This window comes from Mytilus edulis, chromosome 12 (genome assembly GCF_963676685.1).
Source record: "Mytilus edulis chromosome 12, xbMytEdul2.2, whole genome shotgun sequence".
Taxonomy (NCBI): Eukaryota; Metazoa; Mollusca; class Bivalvia; order Mytilida; family Mytilidae; genus Mytilus; species Mytilus edulis.
In genome coordinates this window covers 54,682,155-54,704,805 of record NC_092355.1, presented here as the reverse complement: position 1 = coordinate 54,704,805, position 22,651 = coordinate 54,682,155, and the positions used below count along the sequence as shown (strand labels likewise).

Sequence of the window (22,651 nt, the reverse complement as noted above, 5' to 3'; positions counted from 1 at the left end):
AAATAGCCAGTTGAAGGTAAAAAAAACAGAACTATTTTATGGGGTCGCATTAAATTAAACAAATTTTAATTTTTTAATTTATGATAACATTTATTTTTCAGAGGAGTACAAAAGTTGCCAAAATAGAACAACTCGTTCGACAATCATTGAATCAAACGGACAAAATGCCTGGGAGACAGGATAGGGCAGATGTACATTTTATACGTCCAAAAAGGTAGGGATAAAAAAGGGGCAATAGAGTCTTGTATAAATATTTTGTATTAAACACTAAGGGTTACAGTGATGAAAATATTGAGAACAATCTTCATACAGAGGCTAAGAATAAAAAAAAAAACCAATAAAAAAAATTAGATTTAGTGTTTCAAGAGCACAAGTTTTGTACTCTGGAGTCGATTTCATAAAAAAAACTTACGACTAAGATTGATTGTAAGTATACTGAATTGTTCATGACTTTTTTTGTGAAATTGACTCCTGGATATTGACTAAAGTTTTATCACAGAAAGTCCAGAAAGAAATTGCCAATCATTAAAAATAAACCAATCTCAAGTTTGTCCCGACATTACAGAAAATAAACGTTTTCCTGTTATTGGTTACCTATACAAAAGAAAGTGTTTGAATTCAAATTCCAAAAGTAATTGTTCTGTAAATGACATAAGGTCAACTGACCAAAAATTTAAGTCATTTGCATTGAAATTTTGTAATATATTGAAATTTGAAATTGGAGAAGATCTTTATCAAAGGTAAAATTGAGAAAGGAAATGGGGAATGTGTCAAAGCGACAACAACCCGACCGTCTATCTTAAATTTCTCTATGAAGCTTTTATTTTTCTCATCTCTTTAACATTCAATGGATTTGAAATATCTTTAAAGGATAGGAAAAGTGGTATGCGTTTACAATCGGAAGGTTTCTTTATCAATCAGATCTTTTAAATAATTATATATAATGTTAGAAATATGACAGGAAATTCATTGCATTAATTAAAACTTGCATATATTTTTTTACAAATGATTTTTTTTTAAACAAATCCAAAGTTGTCATCAAAGGGAAATAATTCACTAATTAACAATTTTTAACTGCCTTGTAGAGTTCTCTTCACTTAAAAAAAATCCAATTATGGAGTGTTTTTTTTTTTTACCTTACTGAACATTGAAACACGTTCTTACTTAGTTCAAAACTATTGAATAAAAAACAAACTAGAAAAAATTGATAGCACTGCTACTAAGAATTACAGTGTTTCATGACATAAACAAAAATGAATTTGCAGGTCAAAGGTCACAAATATTTGCTCGTTCATAGCCTATATTAGTTTTAATTACATATTAGATATATATCAAAGCTACCTTTATAAATATTTCAGTTCACCTGCACTGATGCATTTCAAAAATACAAGGTCTAGTCTAAAACATGGTAATATGGCTAATAAAATCAACACAGAATTTCGAAGATTACAAGAGGAGAAGGCGCTACTTCTACATGAGGAATTAGAACATAGAGAAAAGTAAGATTTGTTGTAATTATAAGAAACCATTATTCTGTTTACCTGTGCAGACAGTAATTGCATTGAATTGCATAAAAAAGTTAAATTATAATTTTTTTGATGTATTTCAATGAATAGCTACTTTAATGATTGAAAAAAAACGCTTGTTGGAGCCATTGGATGGCTTATAATTTGTTATGTGGGTTTTGTTGGCATCAAACTCATCAGGGATGAATCAAAATTGTTCATAGGTCAAAAATAAAATTTAAACACAGTAGGTTATAATGCATCATTCTTTATCATGATAAATAAGAAAAAAATAGCTGAGACGGTAAATGTTAGTTGTGCACAAATTTAAGAAAAAGAAAGTTTAAGTTGAAATATAAATGATTTTATTCATTGATACTGTAAGTACCTCAACATTCATTCATTTGATTGTCAGAAAAATAACAGCAATAAAAGAACTGTTTCTCTGTCATTTGTAAAATTAAAACATTAGACCAAATAGTAAAATCAGTATAAATATCATGCTTTGTTATTGGTGTACTTTTGGTTCATTATTATTTGGTGGATATCAATTTTTGGTGGATTTTGTGTGTTAAGATGAGCCATGAAATTAAATGTTTAACGAATAATAAATTTCCTATAGTCTGGTATACAGACTTTGGCAAAACCCTGAAATTAAAAATCCAATGTAAGTTTTCCTAAATCCTCGAAGATTGGTACCCACCAAAAATAAATGAGTATTTGTCAAAATTAAATATCAAGCTTTCTAATTGGTGTGTTTCCAAAAAAAATTATGATTGTCAGAATTAATTATCAAGTTTTCTGATTGGTGTGTTTTAGACAACAAACTATGATTTGTCAGAATAATTTAAATATCATGCTTTCTAATTGGTGTATTTTTAGACAATAAATGTTGATTTGTCAGAATAATTTAAATATCAAGCTTTCTGATTGGTGTATTTTAGACAATTAATGTTGATTTGTCAGAATAATTTAAATAACAAGCTTTCTGATTGGTGTATTTTAGACAAAGAATGATGATATGCCAGAATAAGTTTATAGCTATCAACAGTCAGAGAACAACTAGCTTCCATAAAGCTTTACGGCAAATGAGAGAGAGAAGTGATAAATTATTCATCAGACCGACAAACGAACAGTTGAAGAAAAAACAAATGGAAGAACAGGGAAACTGGTAAGAGTTATCTACCATTTATGATTTGGGTAAATTGATAAGAGTTATCTCCCATATATGATTTGGGGAAATTGGTAAGAATTATCTCCCATTTATGATTTGGGGAAATATCTATGCATTTTGTGATATTGTTGTTTCTTTGTTATTTCTAGTAAAATCAGAATGATTTATGTATGTGTTTGAAATAGCTATATATAGCAAGCAATGAATAGAAAATATCATTTGACTTTTTTAAATCACACCTGTATTAAAATGAGACACCAATATATTCCTAGGAGCTCTGCTTGAACTTTTGACGGAATACAACTATCACTTTTCCATTGTGGGGTCAGTTATTTTCAATTATGACGTCAAAATTTTACAGAACTTTTGTGATTTCCAGTAATGGCGGACAAATAGCAATAAGGTATAGGTTGAGGGTTGAAAAAGCCAAATCATATACACTTCATTACATATACATGTACCTCAAGTACAACTAAGTTATATGTTTTTTTTTCACTTTTCAATAAATATAAGACATATAAGGGGTTTGTTAAAGCCCTTGGAACTGTGACTAGTATCGATTATATGACGTCGTGCAGGAAAGGGGTTTGATAAAACCTTTGCAACTGTGACTGATATTGATACCATCACAGTTGGCTGATACACATTGATTGTTTTACATATACAATTTACTTTGTATTCACAACGATGTATATAATAAAACTGGTCTAAATTATAATGTTGTTGTATACAAACAGTTTGTTATGTATTACAAAAATAAGATCAGAGTTTAAAAACATATGCTAGTTCTAAAATTATAGGTCAAGATGATGCAATCAAAAATTATGTAGCCTTGAAAAAGCAAAAATTTCTGGAACCACATAAAATGATACTACAGAAAATAAATTCAATCCACATTTACTTACAGGTTAACAGATTTACTGAGGAATGTACCTGAAGATTTACAGAACAAGTGGCATTATAAACATATAATAGACAAATTCAAGTCAAAATTTGGATCTGTAAGTTCATAGAGTTATTCTCAAGGTCAAATATAACAGCTATCTGTAAGCAGGTTCATAAAGGGGCTGTTAAACTGGTGAAAAGGTGTGGTTTCTGATGAATGATCTTAAAAAAATGTTCAATGATTTTTTTCTGCTGTCATAAAACTGTCCTGTATCTGCCTCTGTCATGTGGTATAATTGCCACTGAAACAATGTTAATGTCTTATAAACATGATAAACAAAAATAAATTGAGAAAGTAAATTTGGGGGTCATTTTGAATTTTTAAAACTCTTCATTCATAATTGGTTTTTTTTTGTACTGATATATTTTTATATAATTTTTTCAGCTTTTTTATTAAACCTCTCTGGAGACTTTAAATTAAGATTGATACCTAGATATTTCAATTAAAATTAGAAGATAGAGTATGATTTTACTTTTTAGAAACCTGAATCTTCTGGGAGTTTTAAACATCAGAGAGTAAGTGGAATGATCCCTGCTTCTCCTTGGCATGGATTTTCAAATGTTTTCATCAACAGAATCATGTGATGCTTTCAACTGCATTAGTGTTGATTATTTGCACTTATTACACCCTCAGACAGTTTGTTTGTGATGATTATACTCATGCTGTATTGTTCTTTTAGATTTGAAGGAACACTGCAGCAGTCTCTTATTTTATCCATATATGTACTGATTCTGGTCCGATCTTCATAAAGCTTTGACCCAGATGTTCTGTATCTTTATGTATCCATTATCTCCCTTTAATATCATTGTTACCAGAAATAACTCTTACCAAATGTTGAAGTTTTTCACGAGATTTAAGAGATTTAATACAGAAAAAACAAACAAATTAGTTTTGAGGTCAGAAGGTCAAATTTTAGAGGATTTCAGATCATCCAGAGAAAAATGTTATAGGCCATGATAATACATACTTTAAGACAAGAGAGAAGCACTAAACATCATAAGTAAACTGTCTAATAATGGGTTGTATTTATTTCAATTTTAACTCTGAACCAATGAAAACTGCATGTATATATTTCTGGTTATGGTAATTAATCATTTTATTTACAGGGTGTCTAAATATAGCTTGAAAATAAAATTTTGATCTTACTTCAGATACAGATTATGCTTCGTCAATCTTATCAAGCAAGTATTTGATCAGATGGTTTAATATAATTTTTAAAATTGCCTACAGTTCCCATACATCTGATAATTTACTTCATTTAATCTACGGAAACTAACATGACAATCGTCCATCCATCCAGTAGTCTTAATTTATTATTTATTTTTAATACTTTTATTTAATTTGTATATATTTTTTTTATTGTTAATTCTTTTTACATTCTTCCTTTTTTCCTGTTTTAAAGGTCTTCTGTAGACGGCCAAGTTTAGAATATAAAATGCAATGTAGTGAAAAATCTGCTCTGCGTTTCATAGAGAATCTTACAACCACCAAATTGATCAAAAGACTTATACAATTTAGCATACTTTTATCAATTTTAGTTGTAAGAATTTTTGTAAAACACAGTATGTGTTTATTTGATTATGTCCCCTGCTTTTCACCTGAATTTATGAGGAATTCTGCTAGAACAAACAGAAAACACACCAAAAGTCCTGCTTTTCCCCTTTTTAAGCTTTCCCCTAGGCCTATACATGGCAGACATAATGCTTTATTCCAGCTAGAAAGAAAAAGACAGGATCAGAATTTTACTTTTGTCAATGCTATATTTTGACTAGTTGTATTTTTTCCCTGCATGTTAGATATATACTGTTTGTAATTCAGACACGACGTAGTTCACAACGTAGACCAACGGTTGTACAGGTATATGTCTTGTTTCACACTGTTTCATTGTTTGATTATGTTCACTTTGTCAAATGGTCACCAAGCAAATAATAAAGTTTTACGTTAATAAAAAAAAAATGAAAATTTGAATTAGATAAGTCTAGGTATTTGTTTCGGAAATACTCTTAATGTTGTCTTGAGAAACAATCTTTTTTACTCACAGGAAAAAAACCTTTGAATTATTGGGATTTTAAAAACAGAAAAAAAATCTGTCTAATAGTCGAATGCATGGAAAAATTACTTAATATTAACATAGAAACTATTATAAAATTGAGAATCTATTTTTTTTAAGGATAACATTTTTGGGAAAATTCTCGACAATGTAAAATATCAAAAGCAGTAATTGATATTAGATTTAGTTTTTTATTAGAAATTGTGTTTGCTTGGTGACTATTTATTTATTATTTGTACAACTATACCCAACCACAATTATACCCATCCACTTTCCCATTATTGCACTTTAATTTTTAGTTGTTAATACAATGTATGTATAACTTATTCACATGTTTCCCTAAACTAGTGATTTTTAATAAGGCCAACTAAAATTAATAAGTAGATTTTCATCCAAATTTTTGAAAAAAATGGGGCGGGTGGGAGGATTTTATTTTTTAATTTTTATTTCCAAATTTGAAACAGGAAGTTTGGAAGGAAACACAATTTTTGACGGTTACCGGAAACGGAGATGAACAAATCCGGAAATCGAAAATTTTTCAAAATAACAAAAATCGGGGCGGGACGATTTCAGAGGGGCTGGCGGGGATGAAAATCTACCAATTAATTTTAATTGGCCTAACAGACTATTTCAGAAATATTTTTTACGAGAAAAAAAAAATATATATCAATATCTTTATAATAACCACCAGTTGCTTCCCTTTAACACAAATTTTCATTTATTCTTGTTATATTTGTATGATTTCTATAGACTTCAATTTATTTATGTTTATGACTTAAGTTAATGGCTTGACACGATCAAAAACATAGACTTTTTTTAATCACAATTGCAAAATTCAAAACAGAAAATTTATATGGTTCTGTTCCACTACACGTTTAGTTGATTTTCATGATTTACTGAATATGAAAACAAACCTAAACAATAATTGTAAACAAAATACATACGTTCTATAAAAATAAGTATACATTAATCTATTTTGAAAAAGAAGAAAAGCTACTAAGAGGGGCAATATATTTGATTGATTGATTAATCTGTGTTTAATGCCACTTTTAGCACTATTGTGTTATTTTCTTGACTGTCAGTTATTATTTGTGAAGGAAGCCGTAGTCCTTGGTAAAAACCAGTGACCTTCAGTAAGAAAAAAAACCCAATTCTTGTCAATAAATAAAGATACGAGTCAAGTGCACCTGCCACATGCAGGATTTGAATCAAAACCTCAGGCTATCGAGATGGCAATATATACCCTAGATAAGTTATCTTAATCAAAGTAAAAATATTGTCAATGATTGATTGGTTGATTGATTGTTGGCTTCAGTGCCAGCTTCAACACTATAATATTGGTGAGATATTAAGAGTGGGTGAGACTCTTTAAGCCATTGGTAGTTTTTAGGTTGTTTTTAGAAGTTAAGTTTTTATTTTGCATGGTAGTAGGAGTAAACTTTAGAGAAACTATTACAGTATTGTCTTCTTTTTTTCTGAAATGTCTTTTAGGAATTTCTTTCCTTTTGTGATCCCAATAGTAAATAATACTACATGTACATAGAATAGTGAATTTGCTAGAGTGATATATTATTATTTAAAGGGGAATAATTTTATAAGGGGAGATAATTGTATAATTTCAGATTGAAGGCTTTGGTCAACAGCACAGTAAAATTAAATTCCTGAAAGTTTTAGAACGTCTCCGTGAATGGGAGATTTGCAGCCCAGATATCAGTGCCGCCATAGAATTTTGCCGAGAAAAAATCGTAAAAATGTCTATTGAACAATTTGAAGAATGGTTCCAGGGACAGTTCCCTAAGGTTATACGACCACAGACAGCGCCACCTGTCAAAAAGGATGATGAGAAAGATGATACTTCATCGAAAAAACAGACTCCTACATCAATGGCAGTCCCACGACGTAGTGCTAGTGCTTATAAGAAATTAATCCGACCCATGACAACTGGTTGAAATAATTATGCTGCTTCTGTTGTTTTTATTTTTTGCATTGTAAGCTAATTTTCGAAATAGATGGGATGGATTATTTGATTGAAAAGTTAAGAATTGTAAAAATATTACAGTATGTGATCTTTTATATATGATGCCATTGTTTTCTGTTCGACTGGTAATAATATCTTTCGAATGTGGTTCTATGTCCAGAACCACTCATGCGATCAGACACCTTTTACAATGGTCTGATTCCTCAGCTAAAGGGACAGCCTTACAATAGATGGACTAGTGTTATCAAACTTAAGACTACTCCAATTTAAAGACTGCAAGGTCTTGTCATAAGCCTTATGAGATTTGGGCCGGCTTGAATCCAATCACTTACAGAAACCATCCCTATTCACATATCTTGAACTAGGTTGGCTTTAAAAAATCAAGTGACATTAAATATGAGCCTTTTTATCAGAATTTACATGAAAAATTGGGTGCTTTATTTTAATATTTAATTTCGGGTATATAACTAGTACATACATTTCTCATTTAGTGTGACCCCTCATTCTTCCACTCCAATCCCCAAAATAGTGAAATCAAAATCTAAACTTTTTTGCCAAAATGTTAAAACAGTATTCACATGAATCAAAACACCAAAGTTGTAGTTTAACTGCATTAAGGTTGTACTTAGGTGAGGTTTTGGAATTGGTGTCAAATGTTAGGGCTCCTTGGTGTTTTCCCATACAATACAATGTAAAATATTTTGCCCCATTACACCCATTTATTTTTTCATATAAGACTTTAAACGCTCATGAAAGGTCATTTACCAAAATTCTAGAAGTTTCTTAATTTTCTTTCTTTTGTTTTGAGTCCCAATAATACCAATGCAAATATAAGGTAAAAGTCTGAGTCAGCCTTTTCCCGCCATATTTCAAATCTCAATTATCTTGAAAAGGAGGTCCATGACCTATCAATATTTTTAGCTTATTTTTATCCTTAATTTATGCTCTACAAGCTTATAGTTTCAATTTTAACTTCTTAATTTATTAATTTTCAACTAACCTCACCTAAGTACATCCTTAACTCATTTAAATCTTATCAAATGATGTTTTTTCACAGAATTTGAGACTAACATCATGATGACGAATACAACAAATTAGTTAATATAATGGTCTTCATGATAAAATTTGCTTTAATTTTGTATCGGTTAAAAATGAAGCTATTTGCATAAATTTGAATTTCAGTCAGAGTAAAACCTAAATATTATTCAGTAATTTATTTTGAAAATGTGTTTCATTTATAGATGTTTATAATAAATAATAGTGAGCTTTGAACTTTTTGTTCAATTTTTTTCAAAATTTCAAATATAAATACATTTCATGATGGTGTTTGAATTTAAATGCTCAATCTATTAGTAACTGACATGACATATATAGGTACTTCAATTCTTTAATTTGTGTATTTGCCAAAGTTTTCATAAAAAAAAAATCTATGACAAAACAAAGAAAAAAATAACTGTTACTTTTTAGTGTCGCCATCTATATTTAAAGCTTTATTACTATGCTGCCAAATTCATTCATATGAAAAAAGTTTTAAGCATTATATTGTTTTACAAGATATTTTCAATGATTTGTAATTATGGTACAATAATTGTAATCAGAATTTGATTTTTTTAATACATTTTGGTGCATGGTGCTTATCTTTTGTTTTTTATGACCGTATAATTTAATTTGAGCTTTTGTAGCTTTATATTCTTTTAAGCAAGTAAATAGATACATAAATCCAAAATGTGCAGATGCCTGAGGTTTCAAGGTTGTCAATTGAAAGTTGACAGTTTCACATTAGAAATTTCTTGATTTCTATAAAGAACAACACACTGCATTTGTTTAACTAAATGAAAACAATTCATTCAATGAACTACTCAATACGAAAAATAGGTGTAGGTAGTCTAATTGCATTTTTTTTTTTGCCCCCAAAAATACACCCATGACATAAATTTATCAAACCTTTATAAATGAGTCAATTGACAGCCAACTTTCTAAAGATTATTTTTTTGAGAAATAAAAGTGGCTTAGCAGGAACAAAAATTCTTTTTATTCTAATGTGAGTGAATCTTTTTGGAATGATTTGATAAACTTTTTAATGTATTCGGCGTTTCAAATATACAGTGAAATATTTAAAAGATGTCTTAACTATAGCAAACTGAGACTGGATATATTATCCTGATAGGACATGTGTTTTATGTCAAACTGTAAAATCACTGTATTTGTGTATGCAATGGTTCAGTTATGCAGGGTCTGATTAAGATAAATTTTTACCTTATGCAGGGTTCAATGAAGTGTGGTTTCTCTGTATATGGGTAATTCACCTATTGACTACTTACAGTAAAACCATACTTCCATTGACTTCTTTACAAACAAAACCATATTTGCATTTTATATTTTATCAAAAAAACTTTTTTTTTTATTTTAAAAGCCTGGTGTTGAATTCTCAATTGCTCTAATAGATTTAAGTTGAAGTCACCTGAAACAAGCTGTTTCTCTTGATATTATGACTTTTTTTAGGTTTCATATTCTAAAAGTTGTTTGAAATTCAACTGAAGCTCCTATTATGTGATTACTTGGGCAGTGTTATAGTGATTATTTGATTACCAGCCTAAATATTTCATGATTATTTGATTACCAGCCTAAATATTTCATGATTATTTGATTACCAGCCTAAATATTTCGTGATTATTTGATAATCTAGGACTGTATTTTTTATTATTTGATTATCTTTTAAAAAAAAATTAATGATTATGTGATTACTTGGACACCCCCATGAGGGGCCTCTCAAATTAAACTGGCTAACTGCTAAGCTGTATGTGTTTCCATGGTAATTTGTTTTTCTTTATACCATTGTATTTTGTATCTGTAGTGTTATTTTAGTGTTCATATTTTTTATTCTTGTTATATGTTATATTTCTATGTTGTTATAATTTTAATTTTCACAAGCCTGTTTACCATTTACACAATGCATATTTCATTTTCCTTATATTTTTTTTTATTTTTTTTTTCATATTAATATTCTGCTTGCAAGAGAAAAGAAACAAAAGAAACAAATCCTTTACTCTTTGGGCCGTCTCAAGTGGCATGAAAATTTTAATCTCAATCAATTTTGTTTTACGCTGTAAAATATACTCTTTAAACTTTCTTTTGATTAAATACTTTTATCCTTTACAATTAAAAAAGTGTTTTTCTATTAGGGAGGGGGGAGCATTGGGGAAGATTGGGTGAAAGTTAAGCATAGAATTTGATATCTTAAAAAATGCCAGATTAGACATACACCAATACCTGACATCTTTTAGTAAATTTGTCTTGTGGAATTGTTTTATGGTTTAATCCAAGGTTTGACAATTAATCAATTCAATCTAGAGACATCGCTATAATTGTGTTCTTTTGTTAAACTTTGTCTATTTTCTATGTCTCAAACGTAGTGTTCAATTGTTATTGTAGTTGTTTAGTTACGTTTCTTGAAATGTCTTTCTTTTTTTTTTAAACGTCTGTTATTTTGTGTGATTAATTTTTTTAATAGTCTAATACACATGGCATTGCAGACTTCCATCTTTTTGTCTTTGTTTCAGTTTTTCCGGAGTGTTATTGGAGCTCTAAATTTTTGTAATTTTAATTTTTGCATAATTTGATAAAATAACTGAATCAGTTTCTAATTTTTTCTATAGTTTATTAAAATTAATTAATTATATAATGTTCATTTCAAGGGAAATGAAAAGATATGATAAGTTCTTATAAATTTTTTGCTTCATATGTGCTTTGTTTTCCACAATTTAATGGTATTTTTTATAACTGAAGTTAAACCAAATCATATAAGAAAGCAATCATTTATTATACATACATGTATATTAAGCAAAATCATCATGACAATGAATTTTATTTGTGACTGCAGTTTGCTAGTCTTTTTCTTTGTTTAAAGGGAGACAATTTGTTTTTAAAAGTACTTATAAATGTAGAGTAAATCACTTTATAAATTGCATGTCTTGTTAATTGTCAAAGACATTTTGTTCACATAGTAGTTAATGGGGAGTAACTCACATAATATCTCTCCAGGGAGTTTACTCAGTTTTTTTTTGTGACTGCATTTTGCTAGATTTTAATTGTTAAAGGGAGATAATTTGTTCTTATAGTACAAGTACTTAATGGGGAGTAAGGCACATTTTAAAGCAAATGGGAGGTAACTCCAAGTTTTATTTGTGACTGCATTTTGCTCTTCTTTGTTTACTTTTTCAAGAGCCAATTTATAGCACTTAATGGGGAGTAACTTGCATTCTCATACATTTATTTTTAACTAGCTTGTTTCTTGTTTATTGTTAAAGGGAGACAAATTATTCCTATAGTACTTAATGGGAAGTAACTCGCCTAATAAACAGTTAAGGGAGATTACTTACAATTTCATTTGGTGTATGAATATGTTATTTGGAATTTATAGTTGACTCCATGTATAAAATAATTCACAACTAAATAAATAACTCTTGGAGGAATCAGTATGATTCTGAGTGTCTGGATTTGATGATATGTTTTTATTAACTCAAAATGTTTCTTGATAAATGCTCATTCTTTGGTAAGGAAGGGGGATTTTAGTAGGATTAAAATAATCTTGATCTTCAAATACATTAGCTAGTTAAATATTTATCAAACATGACTTACCAGAAATAATACTGTGATATAAATTTCGTATATAGTATTGTATGCAAATGAGTTATTAATTGGATGATGTAGAATCTGAGACTGTGATATTTAAAAAAAATAAATATTTAAATAAATTATATATTTTTACAGCTGTATTACCTTTTATGAGATAAATGCCACTGAAGATGAGACATTATAACATTACTGCTCAAGATTGGGCATAACAACAAATAATAGATATAAGAAAATGGGGTATGAGTGTCAATGAGACAACTCTCCATCCAAGTCACAATATGTAAAAGTAAACCATTATAGGCCTGTGCATTTATTATTGTGATTTTTTAAAAATGAACAAAAAAAAGCAACATATATTATAATTATGATTTCAGGAAAATCTGTATCGGATATCAGAATGCGAGTTCTTATTATTGCCATCCTCATTCGTTTCCATTCTTAGCGATAATAAAAACCTTGCATAATTTCTGAACTTACAGTATTCCTAGTGGATATCCTAATACATGTACCCAGAAATTCTGGTTTACATAGGATTATTGTAACAAAGAAAAGAATATAATTTTACCACTTTTATTGGAAAAATAAAATCTCTAAAACATGAAAATAACATTTACATAGTAACAAATACATTATCAAAAATAAAGATTATCGTAACACAATTTTTTTTTAGCTGATATGTCTGCAATATTTGAGCTACGTCAAATTAAAATAGAAATCATATTTTTGCAAGATAGAAATCCTATTTCTGCAAGATAGAAATCCCATTTCTGCAAGATAAAAATCCTTTTTCTGCAAGATAGAAATGCTATTTCTGAAAGATAGAAAATCTATTTCTGAAAGATAGAAATCCTATTTCTGCAAGATTGGAGCTAGGTCAGATAGAAATCCTTTTTCTGCAAGATCAGACAAACTTGCCGCACGATAAGGCTTGGCGGTCGCCATCTTTTCCGCTTTGTTTGTCTGAGTCTCCGTGGCAATAGCTAATTAGCATAAATGGGCGGAGCATAACCCTATATGGGCGATAGGTGAATTGAGCTAGGTCAGATGTAAATCATATATGTTTGCAAGATCTGCTAATTTACTTCAGCTTGATAAAATCTCTATAAAGTCTGCAGCTCACTCATAAAAATTAAGTTGCATAGCATAAGGTCAATTTCTATTAGAACCAGCTCATTTAATCATTTTATATATTACAAGTAAGCAAAATCTTAATTGAGGACAGTGGGAGAAACTGTTCACTTGCAACTAAAGAACAGTTACAGACAAAACACGGTCAGAACATTAATGCATACATAATCCCTTCTCCTCAGTGCAAGATTTTAGACTGTTGCAGCTATTTTCAAAGCAAAATGCATCTGTGATAAAAGAATAGATGAGTTCTTACAGGGGTTTACAGAACAGTGAATAATGGAAAAAAAAGAGAAAAATTTATTGGTAAAACGGTAAATATAGGGAAGAAAGACTGGCTAAAACCTAGAGAAGGGAGGAAGGCTAAAAAAAGGATAATAATCTGTAGAAAATATGAAAAGAGACAATTACCTAAAATATTAGAGAATGCAGAAATAATAAACCCTCCAAAAATCCTAATCCTAGTCAGTACGATTGAATTGTCAATACATAAAAACGAGAGGTCTTAGACCACATAAAAAATCTAAAGATCAATAAATATCACAAATTATTATGAAAACATTCTATTTCACAAATTATCACATATAATTTAATAAATATATTATCAATAATTAATTTATACCCCTATGGGTTTATGAAAACAACACAAGTAGCTTACATATAAACATAGAATAACAATATGATTTTAAAAAAATGAATACTTATGTAGGTGGGGATTGATTGATTGATTGACATTTAATGTCACTCTCAACACTATAGTGCTATATTGTGGGGATAAGTTTTTCATTGGCGTTGGAAGATGGAATGCTAAGAGAGAACCACTGACCATAGGAAGGAAAACTGAAAATCTGAGTAAATTAAGATTAGTGTCAATTCGCCTGCTTCATGTGGGACTCTAACTCACAACCTCAGTTATGACTGGACTATGCATGTTAGTGATACAGTTTAATGGACTACTAAGGCAACAAAGGCCCTGCAAATGCAGATGTGGAGAACCCTCTTCAATGCCAATGATTTTTAATGAATAGAACAGCAAGCTGCATAATATATGAATAAAAAACAAGTTATAATTTTCAGCAGTTTCCATGATCTTAAATACATATCTTATTATTTTATTATGCAAAGATTTATTACTTTTATAAATTTAGAAACACATCCTGTCATCTTCAACCTCCTTATACATCAGGGGTGATTTTAGCCATTTTCAACCAAGGAGAAAGAGGGTTCCAACTATATGTTCCCATTCAAATGCATTGATCATCCAAAAAATCCAGGACCCCACCCCTTTGGATTCACAACTGTTAATAGTGTAATACATGTACTGTATTGTTTCCAGAATCTATTTTAATTTTTAATTCTTCTGTATCTACCAATGTCTCACAAAGAGCTATAATGAGTACACTGACACAGGTTATTTAGTGTTAAGCAGCATAATTTTTAAAGTTGTTCCCCTTATACAATAGATTGCAAATTTAGACATTTTTTATTGCTTAATTATTTCTTTTGTAAAATATATTGATGAAATATCTAATTAAAAAAATTAAAATATATTAAAAAAAAAGGCACACACATTGAGAATCTAATTCCTAATGTAGCAGATTTATCCATATAATTTCTACATTGCCCTTTATGAAACTTATAATTTAGATATATCTCTGTAAGTGTAATCTTTTATTGTATTAACAATTCTATCATGGTCAATATGTCCTATTCAAAGCATTATTCAAAAAATAATGTCTAGTGAAAGGTTTTAAAAGCCCAAGAGGTTTGAAGCATAGACTCCTTAAAACAATAATGTCTTATTTAAGGTTAAAGCCCATTGAGGAGTCAAAAAACATCACCTTCAACAAAATTATGCTAGAAATCCTATAAAAAAGTGTTGAATTGAATCACATTACTACACAGACTTTTGACTTGTGTTTCTTCAAATATTTATTTTCTTCTTTCACTTCTGATATTTGTTTTTGTAAGTGACTAATTTCCTGTTCTGATTCGTTCTGAAGTCTTTTCTTCTCCTCTTCCATATCCAAAACAATTTTCTGTTTTTCAAGTTCTAAAATTTTGTTATTTTTATCTTCCTGTCTTTTCAGTGCCTTCTGTAATTCCTTATGATGAATCTAAAATAAAACAATGAAAGTTTGTCATTTTCTGGCATAGTTTAATTTTGATATCATTTATTTTGTGGGTATTCATTTTTGTGGATTGAGGCAAACTTGCATTTTATATGAATTTGGTTAAATATACTTACCACGAGTTACTATTATAAATATAGAATATGTTCCGCGTTTTAGTATGTTCCCAATCGCAAAAACATCGAGGAGACCGAGATCCAGTATGTTATGAAATCTACTCACTCGATTCAAGGTAAGATCAGTTTTATTTTTTGCGTTCAATTGAACGGATGTTCTCATCGTAATTTAATATATATTAGTATAACTCTTCAAAGTTCAACTTGCATTTTCGTGGATATTTGATTTTGTGGTTTTGTCAATCTCTGCATATTAAAACTATAGAAAACTATGTGTAATTCTTTAAACCTTTGAATTTGTGGTTCACCTGTACCCGCGAAAACCATGAAAATTGGTATCCAACGAATAATAATGACTCCACAGATTACATCAAGAATTATTTTTTTTCATTCAATAATGGCCAATATTTATAGCTATTTCAAGATTTTAAAATGCTCCATAAAGGAATTTGGACATCATTTAGCTCTAATTGGTAGGAAACCTCTTATCAAATTAATTAATTATTTTTTGGTATTTGAACATTGCTACCATTCTTGTTTATCTGAAGGTTTAAAAGTGGACCCTGGGTACATCCTTACCTATTTGGACCCTTCCTGTATATCTGAAATTTAAGTGGACCCTGTACAATGCCTTACCTGTTTGGACCATTCCTGTATATCTGAAGGTTTAAGTGGACCCTGTACACTTCCATCTCGTCGTATATATACTTCTCCAGCAGCTTCATACAGCTGTGTCAAGGTTTCTACCTTTTCTACTGTAATCTCTAACACTTTGTGATTATCTGTAAGTAAAAGCACTGACATGATCTGGATAGTATATTACACAAAGTAGATCGGGAAGAATCAAAATGACAATTAAGGAGGTAGACCTAGGTTAAGGGAAATAACTCTTAAAATCATCAGTACGTTTTTGTCAACCATTTTCAAAAGTATATTCTAAGCTTCTAGGTTACATAGATTATTTTCAATCTGTTTCAGGTAAATGCTTAAAATACATTGATGAACTTGACTTTTACAAACGCTTAACTGATTTAAAGAGTTATCTCCCTGAACCAAGGTCTACCCCCTTAAAATCTTTCCTTCTAAGAAAAATATACAGTACTGACAAAAAATGAAAAATGATACACTTTAAGAGTTAAATATAAAGAACAGTTCAGCAAACATTAAATAAATATTTATTTTTGTAAATATCAATTTTTCTTGGATTGAGAAAAACTTGTGTTTTTGTGGATATTTGATTTCGTGGTTTTGCTATCTCTGTTTACATTGTACAAAGCCTATATAAAATGTGTAATTCATTGAACCTTTGAATTCATGGTTTGCCTGTACCCACAAAACCCATAAAAATTAGTATCCAAGGAATAATTATAATGAATCCACAGTAAACAACCAGTGGCAGTACAATCCATAAGAAAAACTCACATTTTAGAGCACCACCTGTGTGATAAATAGGGATGAAGTCCACATGATAATTCTGTGGAAAGATGGCTGGTTTGATTGTCTTGACAGTTTGGTCTATTTTGATACGAATGTTGTCTTCTGTATGCTGATCACATTCTATTCCAACCACAGTACCTGAAAAAAATGCAGATTTTCCTAAAAACACAGAAAATAATCCCACAATTTTGCCCTTTTAACAAAATTGAAATAATAAGTGCACCCAATATAAATTTTTGAATTCGCAGTACTCTGGCACATCCTCTTTTTTTCTAATCCACCAATACATTTAGCTTACTACAAATGTATCAGGCCTTTAAAAATATCATAAACAAATTGGAAATTTCTCTAAAAGCTATGATCAGTTTTTAGAATTTTTTTATTTTTCATGTTTAAACTTTAATATTTTAGAACAAGATTTTTTAAAAGAGAGTTAATTATTTATTTATTTTTTAAATTATATGATAAATAGTAGTCCGAGATTACTCTGGCGTCCAACAGCTGTTTTGCCAGACAAGCTGGGGCCGTGCCCAGCTTGTCTGGCAAAACAGCCGTTGGACGTCAGAGTAATCTGGGACTAGATAAATAAATGGCTTAGAAGTTCTTGTATTCACAAATAGTCATGTTAATATTTCCCAAGCTATTTTATTTTCAACGGTCACCAAAAAGACGTTATTTCTGGGAGGTAATTGTTATAGATTTCTTAAAATAAAAAATTGTAAGATCAAATCACAGACAGAATTTGAAAAATGTTTAATATTTTGTTGTGTGTCTATATATGTACCTACCATTGTCTTTAACACCAATGTATAATGTCCCTCTCTGTGAACTGTTCAGAAACCCACATAAATACTTTGAAACATGATCCTTCAAATTTTTATTTATATAATGGTCACCTCCGCCAGCTTTAAATTCCTTATCCCTAGTTTCATTTCCAAGTGTTTCACCTTCCTCGTAGTGTTTTGTACTTCCTTGTCTGCCATCAACAATTTCATTCGAACTAAAATGAACAGTTTTTGATTTGCGAGCCCATCCTGCTTTTATCGGCACATTTTCAGAATCTTCAGAAATATGGGAGGCTAATATGACACCTTGTTTATGTTGTGAATGCGTATTTTCCATTTTAGTTTTTGTATCTGAATTTTTGTATTGTTCATGATAAATTTCTTGATTGGAATCAGATTTCATTCCAGCTTTGCTAACAACATCTGGCTTTTTGACACAAACTTTAATGATCTGATTCGGTTCAACAATGTGTAAAAACCCAAAGCTCAACTGAGAACGACTCTCCCATGAACCAAGCAAATTTAATGCCATGTCACGATCAATCTTTGACTGTAAATGAATGAATGCATATTTTGGTTTATTTTTCCTTCCCTTTAATTTAATGTCATGGAATTTCAGGCCTATTTTTAAATGATGCTTAAATAGGTCAAATAATTTTCTTTTCAGATCAGTTTTTGAAGCATCTTTTTTCAAGTTACCAATAAAGACAGCATACTCCTCCCCTGTCTCAGACTGGTCATCCATTTTATGTTTTTAGCTGTGATCTTGAGTGCTTTCTATTGAAACATCATGTCCTGTAAAAAAACAAAAACCTTTTCATTTGGTTAAAATTCTTTTACTTTTTTTCTGTTTTCTGTACTTAATATTTATAATATATCTTTTATCAGAAGTCATGAATTATTTTATCTGAAGTAGAACTTCAATATATATTTAACCAGTCATCAATAAAAAAGCTAGTCCCAAGTTCAGAATCTTTTCTACATGGTTGTCTATAAATATATCTTAGTCATGGGTGTTCTAATTTTTATTTCATAAATATTTCCTTTGCAGTTCATTAGTGGTCTCTGTTAAATTCATCCACAAATTGCCAAAACTGAGTTACATAAAAGGCTATTATTTGAACTTGGAATTATTTTTAATTATGAAATTTGCTTAAATTCTTGTTATTGAAATTTTTAATAAATTCCATGTTTATTTTGTACTATAATGTTCTGTGCTGCGCACAACACTTTCTATTACAAGGAAAATGGTATTTCCACTAGAATGTACTGTGCCGTGCACAACACTATCTAAGAGGGGGGATAGGACCTTTATAAGGACTCGGGGATTGGGTGTTTTTAAGCTCGGGATTTCAGGATTGACCCTTTCGGAATCTAGAAATTCTTTTTTCGACTTTAGGGACTTCGGGATTGCATGTTTTTAAGTCCGGGATTTCGGGATCTTGTGTTTTTAAGCCCGTGATTTCGGGATCAGGACCCCTCCTACCCCCTCTCATCTAACCAAAATACATTGTATGAAAGTGTTATGAACCGCTCAAAACATCACAATACCAAATTAACATGAAATTTATCAAAAAATTTAAACCCAAGAAATTATGCAAATTCTATAATTAAAAATAATTCCAAGTTCAAATAATAACCTGTTACATGTAAAGAATGATGCTTATTTATTGTTGAAGACAGTATCATACATTGTACCTGCCAACTGTCACTATTTGCGGGGAATTTCCCCAACAAAGGCTCAAAATTTTGTCCACAATTTAAAACAAAAACAATCAATTTTACCATAGGTATTGCATTGTAAAAGTATGAAGAAGCAATAAACAATATTAAAATAAATATGGAGGCTCCTTTAAAGGTTTTCTAGGACACTGAGAGTAATCTTGCACATAAAACCTCCATCATGTCCATGGACATTTTGAAATGATGGCAGGTATGCAGTATGGTAACATCTCTAGTTAACTGTTATATACAGCATTTTTTAGGGCTTAATGTATTTAAATAAGAAATAGTGTGTCAACACACTTCATTATCTCGTTTTATTATTTTTTTTCTTTTTCTGACTGTTGGTAATTTTTCACGAAAATATATCTTTTCCAAGGTTAACCTGCACATAAAAAGCAAGAAAACTCATCTGTTTTCTTTTTGCAAGTGAAAAAAGGAGAATAAAGTTGACAAATTATGTAAATCAGAAAATGTTTAAAAATGCTCAGAACTTTGAATCCTACTGACAACCTACCTTACAGGGATTAATTTTCAGGAAAATTATAAATAACCAGGCCATCTCTACTAACTTGCTTACTAAATCACAATAATGTGTGTAGCTTCTTTCAATTAACATCATTTGAGATTCACAAAACTTACAGTAATTACAGTATCTTTTAAATTACTGGAAATACATGTAAAGTTCATCATGGCAAATTTTTTTTTTCTTTATCAGGTCTTTTGCCGCTCTGTTTTGCAGTAGTGTCCAATTTTTTCAGTCACATCTGATCAGTCGATTTCAACTTCCTTTTGTGACTAATTTCAGTATCATCTTGTTGCAGTATAATCAATCTATATGTCTGGAAAAGAAAAAATCTATTATCACCTCTTTTTCTTTTTTTAAAGACAATCACTGAATGTAAATTCAGAAATTATTGCGTGCATAATTTATTTTTTACCAATTTTGTCATTGTAGACAAAAATGTGATTTTATTTTTTGCTTTATTGATTAACATCATGTTTAATTCATATAAAATGTCAAAATGCTTGTTTAAATTGTTGCGATTATAATCCTGTTGCAGTTTTTGCAATAAAAAAAACATCGCAATAATTTCTGAATTTACAGTAACTACTATAATAATATGTACAATGTTTTAAAAAGATTGAATTGCATACATACATGTATCAGCTATAAACAACAACACAAGTAATTATTGAAGGTTTTTGAATATAAATTTACACTACATGTATACAGTTGTAATAGATTCATTAATTTTATGCATTTTAACAAAATCAATATATGACATACATTTAAATATAGCCCATCTGCTATACCTTGGGGTTTCCATATTATTTAAGGTATTTCAAGTACACAGTACAATATGACAGGGCTGCCAAGTCTCGCGCATTTGTGAGACTCACGCTTGTTCATATTTTTTTAGTGGCATTTTCCTTTGATCTTCATGTATTGTTTTTCTCTTTGATCTTTTCAATTTTGGCCAAATCTCACACATTTGCTTCATGAAATGTTGGCAGAACTGTAGCCCATAACAACCCCCCTCCCCATTCTCCCCTGTTGAAGCCAACATTTTGTTTGAATAATTTTCTGTTAAAGTTGAGTATGATTGTATCAAGTTGAGGCAGTGTGCAGGTGAGCAAAGCAGTGGGAACCCAATGTGTTGTCAATTAGGATGTTCTGATCCCATATCACGCTTACACTTAACATGTATGTACGTCAGCAATTCTCGTTTTTTTTGTAATTTCCCATGTCTTGCTAGACTTAGTTCTTTCCTGTTTTCACGGCACAATATATTGACTTTTACATGTCATGCTTACAAAAAAATCAGCAATCTGATTATCTCGAAACCGCTTGTTTAACTCTGCTAAGTTTTTAAGTTATAATCAATAATCATGACGTCTGAATGGCGCTATTTCATGATATTTTTTGGGGGGTTTTGTTGTTGTTTGGTTTTTTTGGGGGGGTTTTCTGTGACGCATCTGCCCATTGGCTATCTTGATCTTGATAGGTTTACGGTGATACATCCAAGGATATTTTAAAAATACACCGTGCATGCGTCAAGTAATTTACTTTTAAGTGGGGCCCCCCTTACAATTTCGTTACAGGTTTTAGTTGGTTCTTGTACTGTCTGAAATTTGGTGAAAATATCCGGTGGTAGAAGGTTCCAATCTTTAATCGTATTTGGTATGGAACTGTATTTTAAAGTGTCGGTTTTCGATTGAAGTCTGAGGAAATGTTGACTAGCCTTACCGGACGCAATTACGACTGGACACAATTACGAACAATCTTTAATGTTTGCCCCCTTATATTATATTTATGCATGATAATTAATAAATGTTTCTATTAATAAAAAACACACTACATCAATACTTGTGTTTTCACGAAAAAAAAGTTTATGCGCACTTGGTTAATGTTGCAGACGACGAAAAATTAAGTTTGGTAAATGTCAAAATAATGACTCCCTCTCTTGGAAATTACATGAATAAAGCACACAAGCTAGTGCAAATTGCCTTCTTTTGTCATTATATAGATAGAAAAATATCTCCTGAATCTGTTCATATGTGTGATACCCTAAACTTGCCCAAATAATCCAAAAATTAACGTTTTCTCAGACTCGGGTGACCCTGAGCATTGTCAAAAGAAAATAGTATTTTTATTGAAAAGTCCCGAGAACTCTGAAAGTAAAGGTTAAATATAAATTAAAATCATAGGTTCACTAACTAAAAAGAGAATTCAGTGCTTCTTAGACGAAAGAACTTGCATAAAAACAAAAAATCCGAAATCCTTGATTACAGTTCTTATTTTCTTAGGAAATGTGTTTTAGATAAGATTAATCAAGGATTTGTATAGTGAGATATACAAATCCTTGGATTAATGTATGTTTCATAAATTTAGATCGTTGTCATTGATTTTTTTCTGCCAGATATATAAAGGGGGTCTCATTGGGGGGTTCCGATCCCGGATCCCGCTTACTGTTTTGTAAGATTCATGTATCCCGCTTACACTATGTACGTAAGCAATTCTCATTTTTTTGTCATTTCC

General features: G+C 30.2%; 2 protein-coding genes across 12 annotated transcripts in view; one reads left to right on the top strand and one right to left on the bottom strand.

Moving 5' to 3' along the window:
• The window catches only part of LOC139498830 (coiled-coil domain-containing protein 60-like), a 44,457-nt gene extending 36,709 nt beyond the window's left edge, over window positions 1-7,748 (top strand). For 4 of the 11 annotated variants that reach the window (XM_071287399.1, XM_071287393.1, XM_071287396.1 and 1 more), the window contains 7 exons: window positions 102-214; window positions 1,359-1,499; window positions 2,512-2,676; window positions 3,587-3,680; window positions 4,105-4,140; window positions 5,444-5,482; window positions 7,298-7,748. In XM_071287399.1, the coding sequence (XP_071143500.1) occupies window positions 102-214; window positions 1,359-1,499; window positions 2,512-2,676; window positions 3,587-3,680; window positions 4,105-4,140; window positions 5,444-5,482; window positions 7,298-7,624 (915 nt within the window). In that variant the 3' untranslated portion in view covers window positions 7,625-7,748. The remainder of the gene's footprint in view (window positions 1-101; window positions 215-1,358; window positions 1,500-2,511; window positions 2,677-3,586; window positions 3,681-4,104; window positions 4,141-5,443; window positions 5,483-7,297) is intronic. The other 7 variants (XM_071287401.1, XM_071287400.1, XM_071287395.1 and 4 more) reach the window with 3 other exon arrangements.
• Window positions 7,749-15,074: 7,326 nt separating this feature from the next.
• Window positions 15,075-20,388, bottom strand: LOC139498829 (uncharacterized). The gene is made up of 5 exons (XM_071287391.1): window positions 20,251-20,388; window positions 17,890-18,681; window positions 17,087-17,239; window positions 16,301-16,446; window positions 15,075-15,533 (listed from the first exon to the last, which is right to left on the bottom strand). Exons 2-5 carry the CDS (start codon window positions 18,629-18,631, stop codon window positions 15,306-15,308), a joined length of 1,269 nt encoding a protein of 422 aa, XP_071143492.1. The 5' UTR covers window positions 18,632-18,681; window positions 20,251-20,388; the 3' UTR covers window positions 15,075-15,305.
• Between the last annotated feature and the right edge of the window lie 2,263 nt (window positions 20,389-22,651).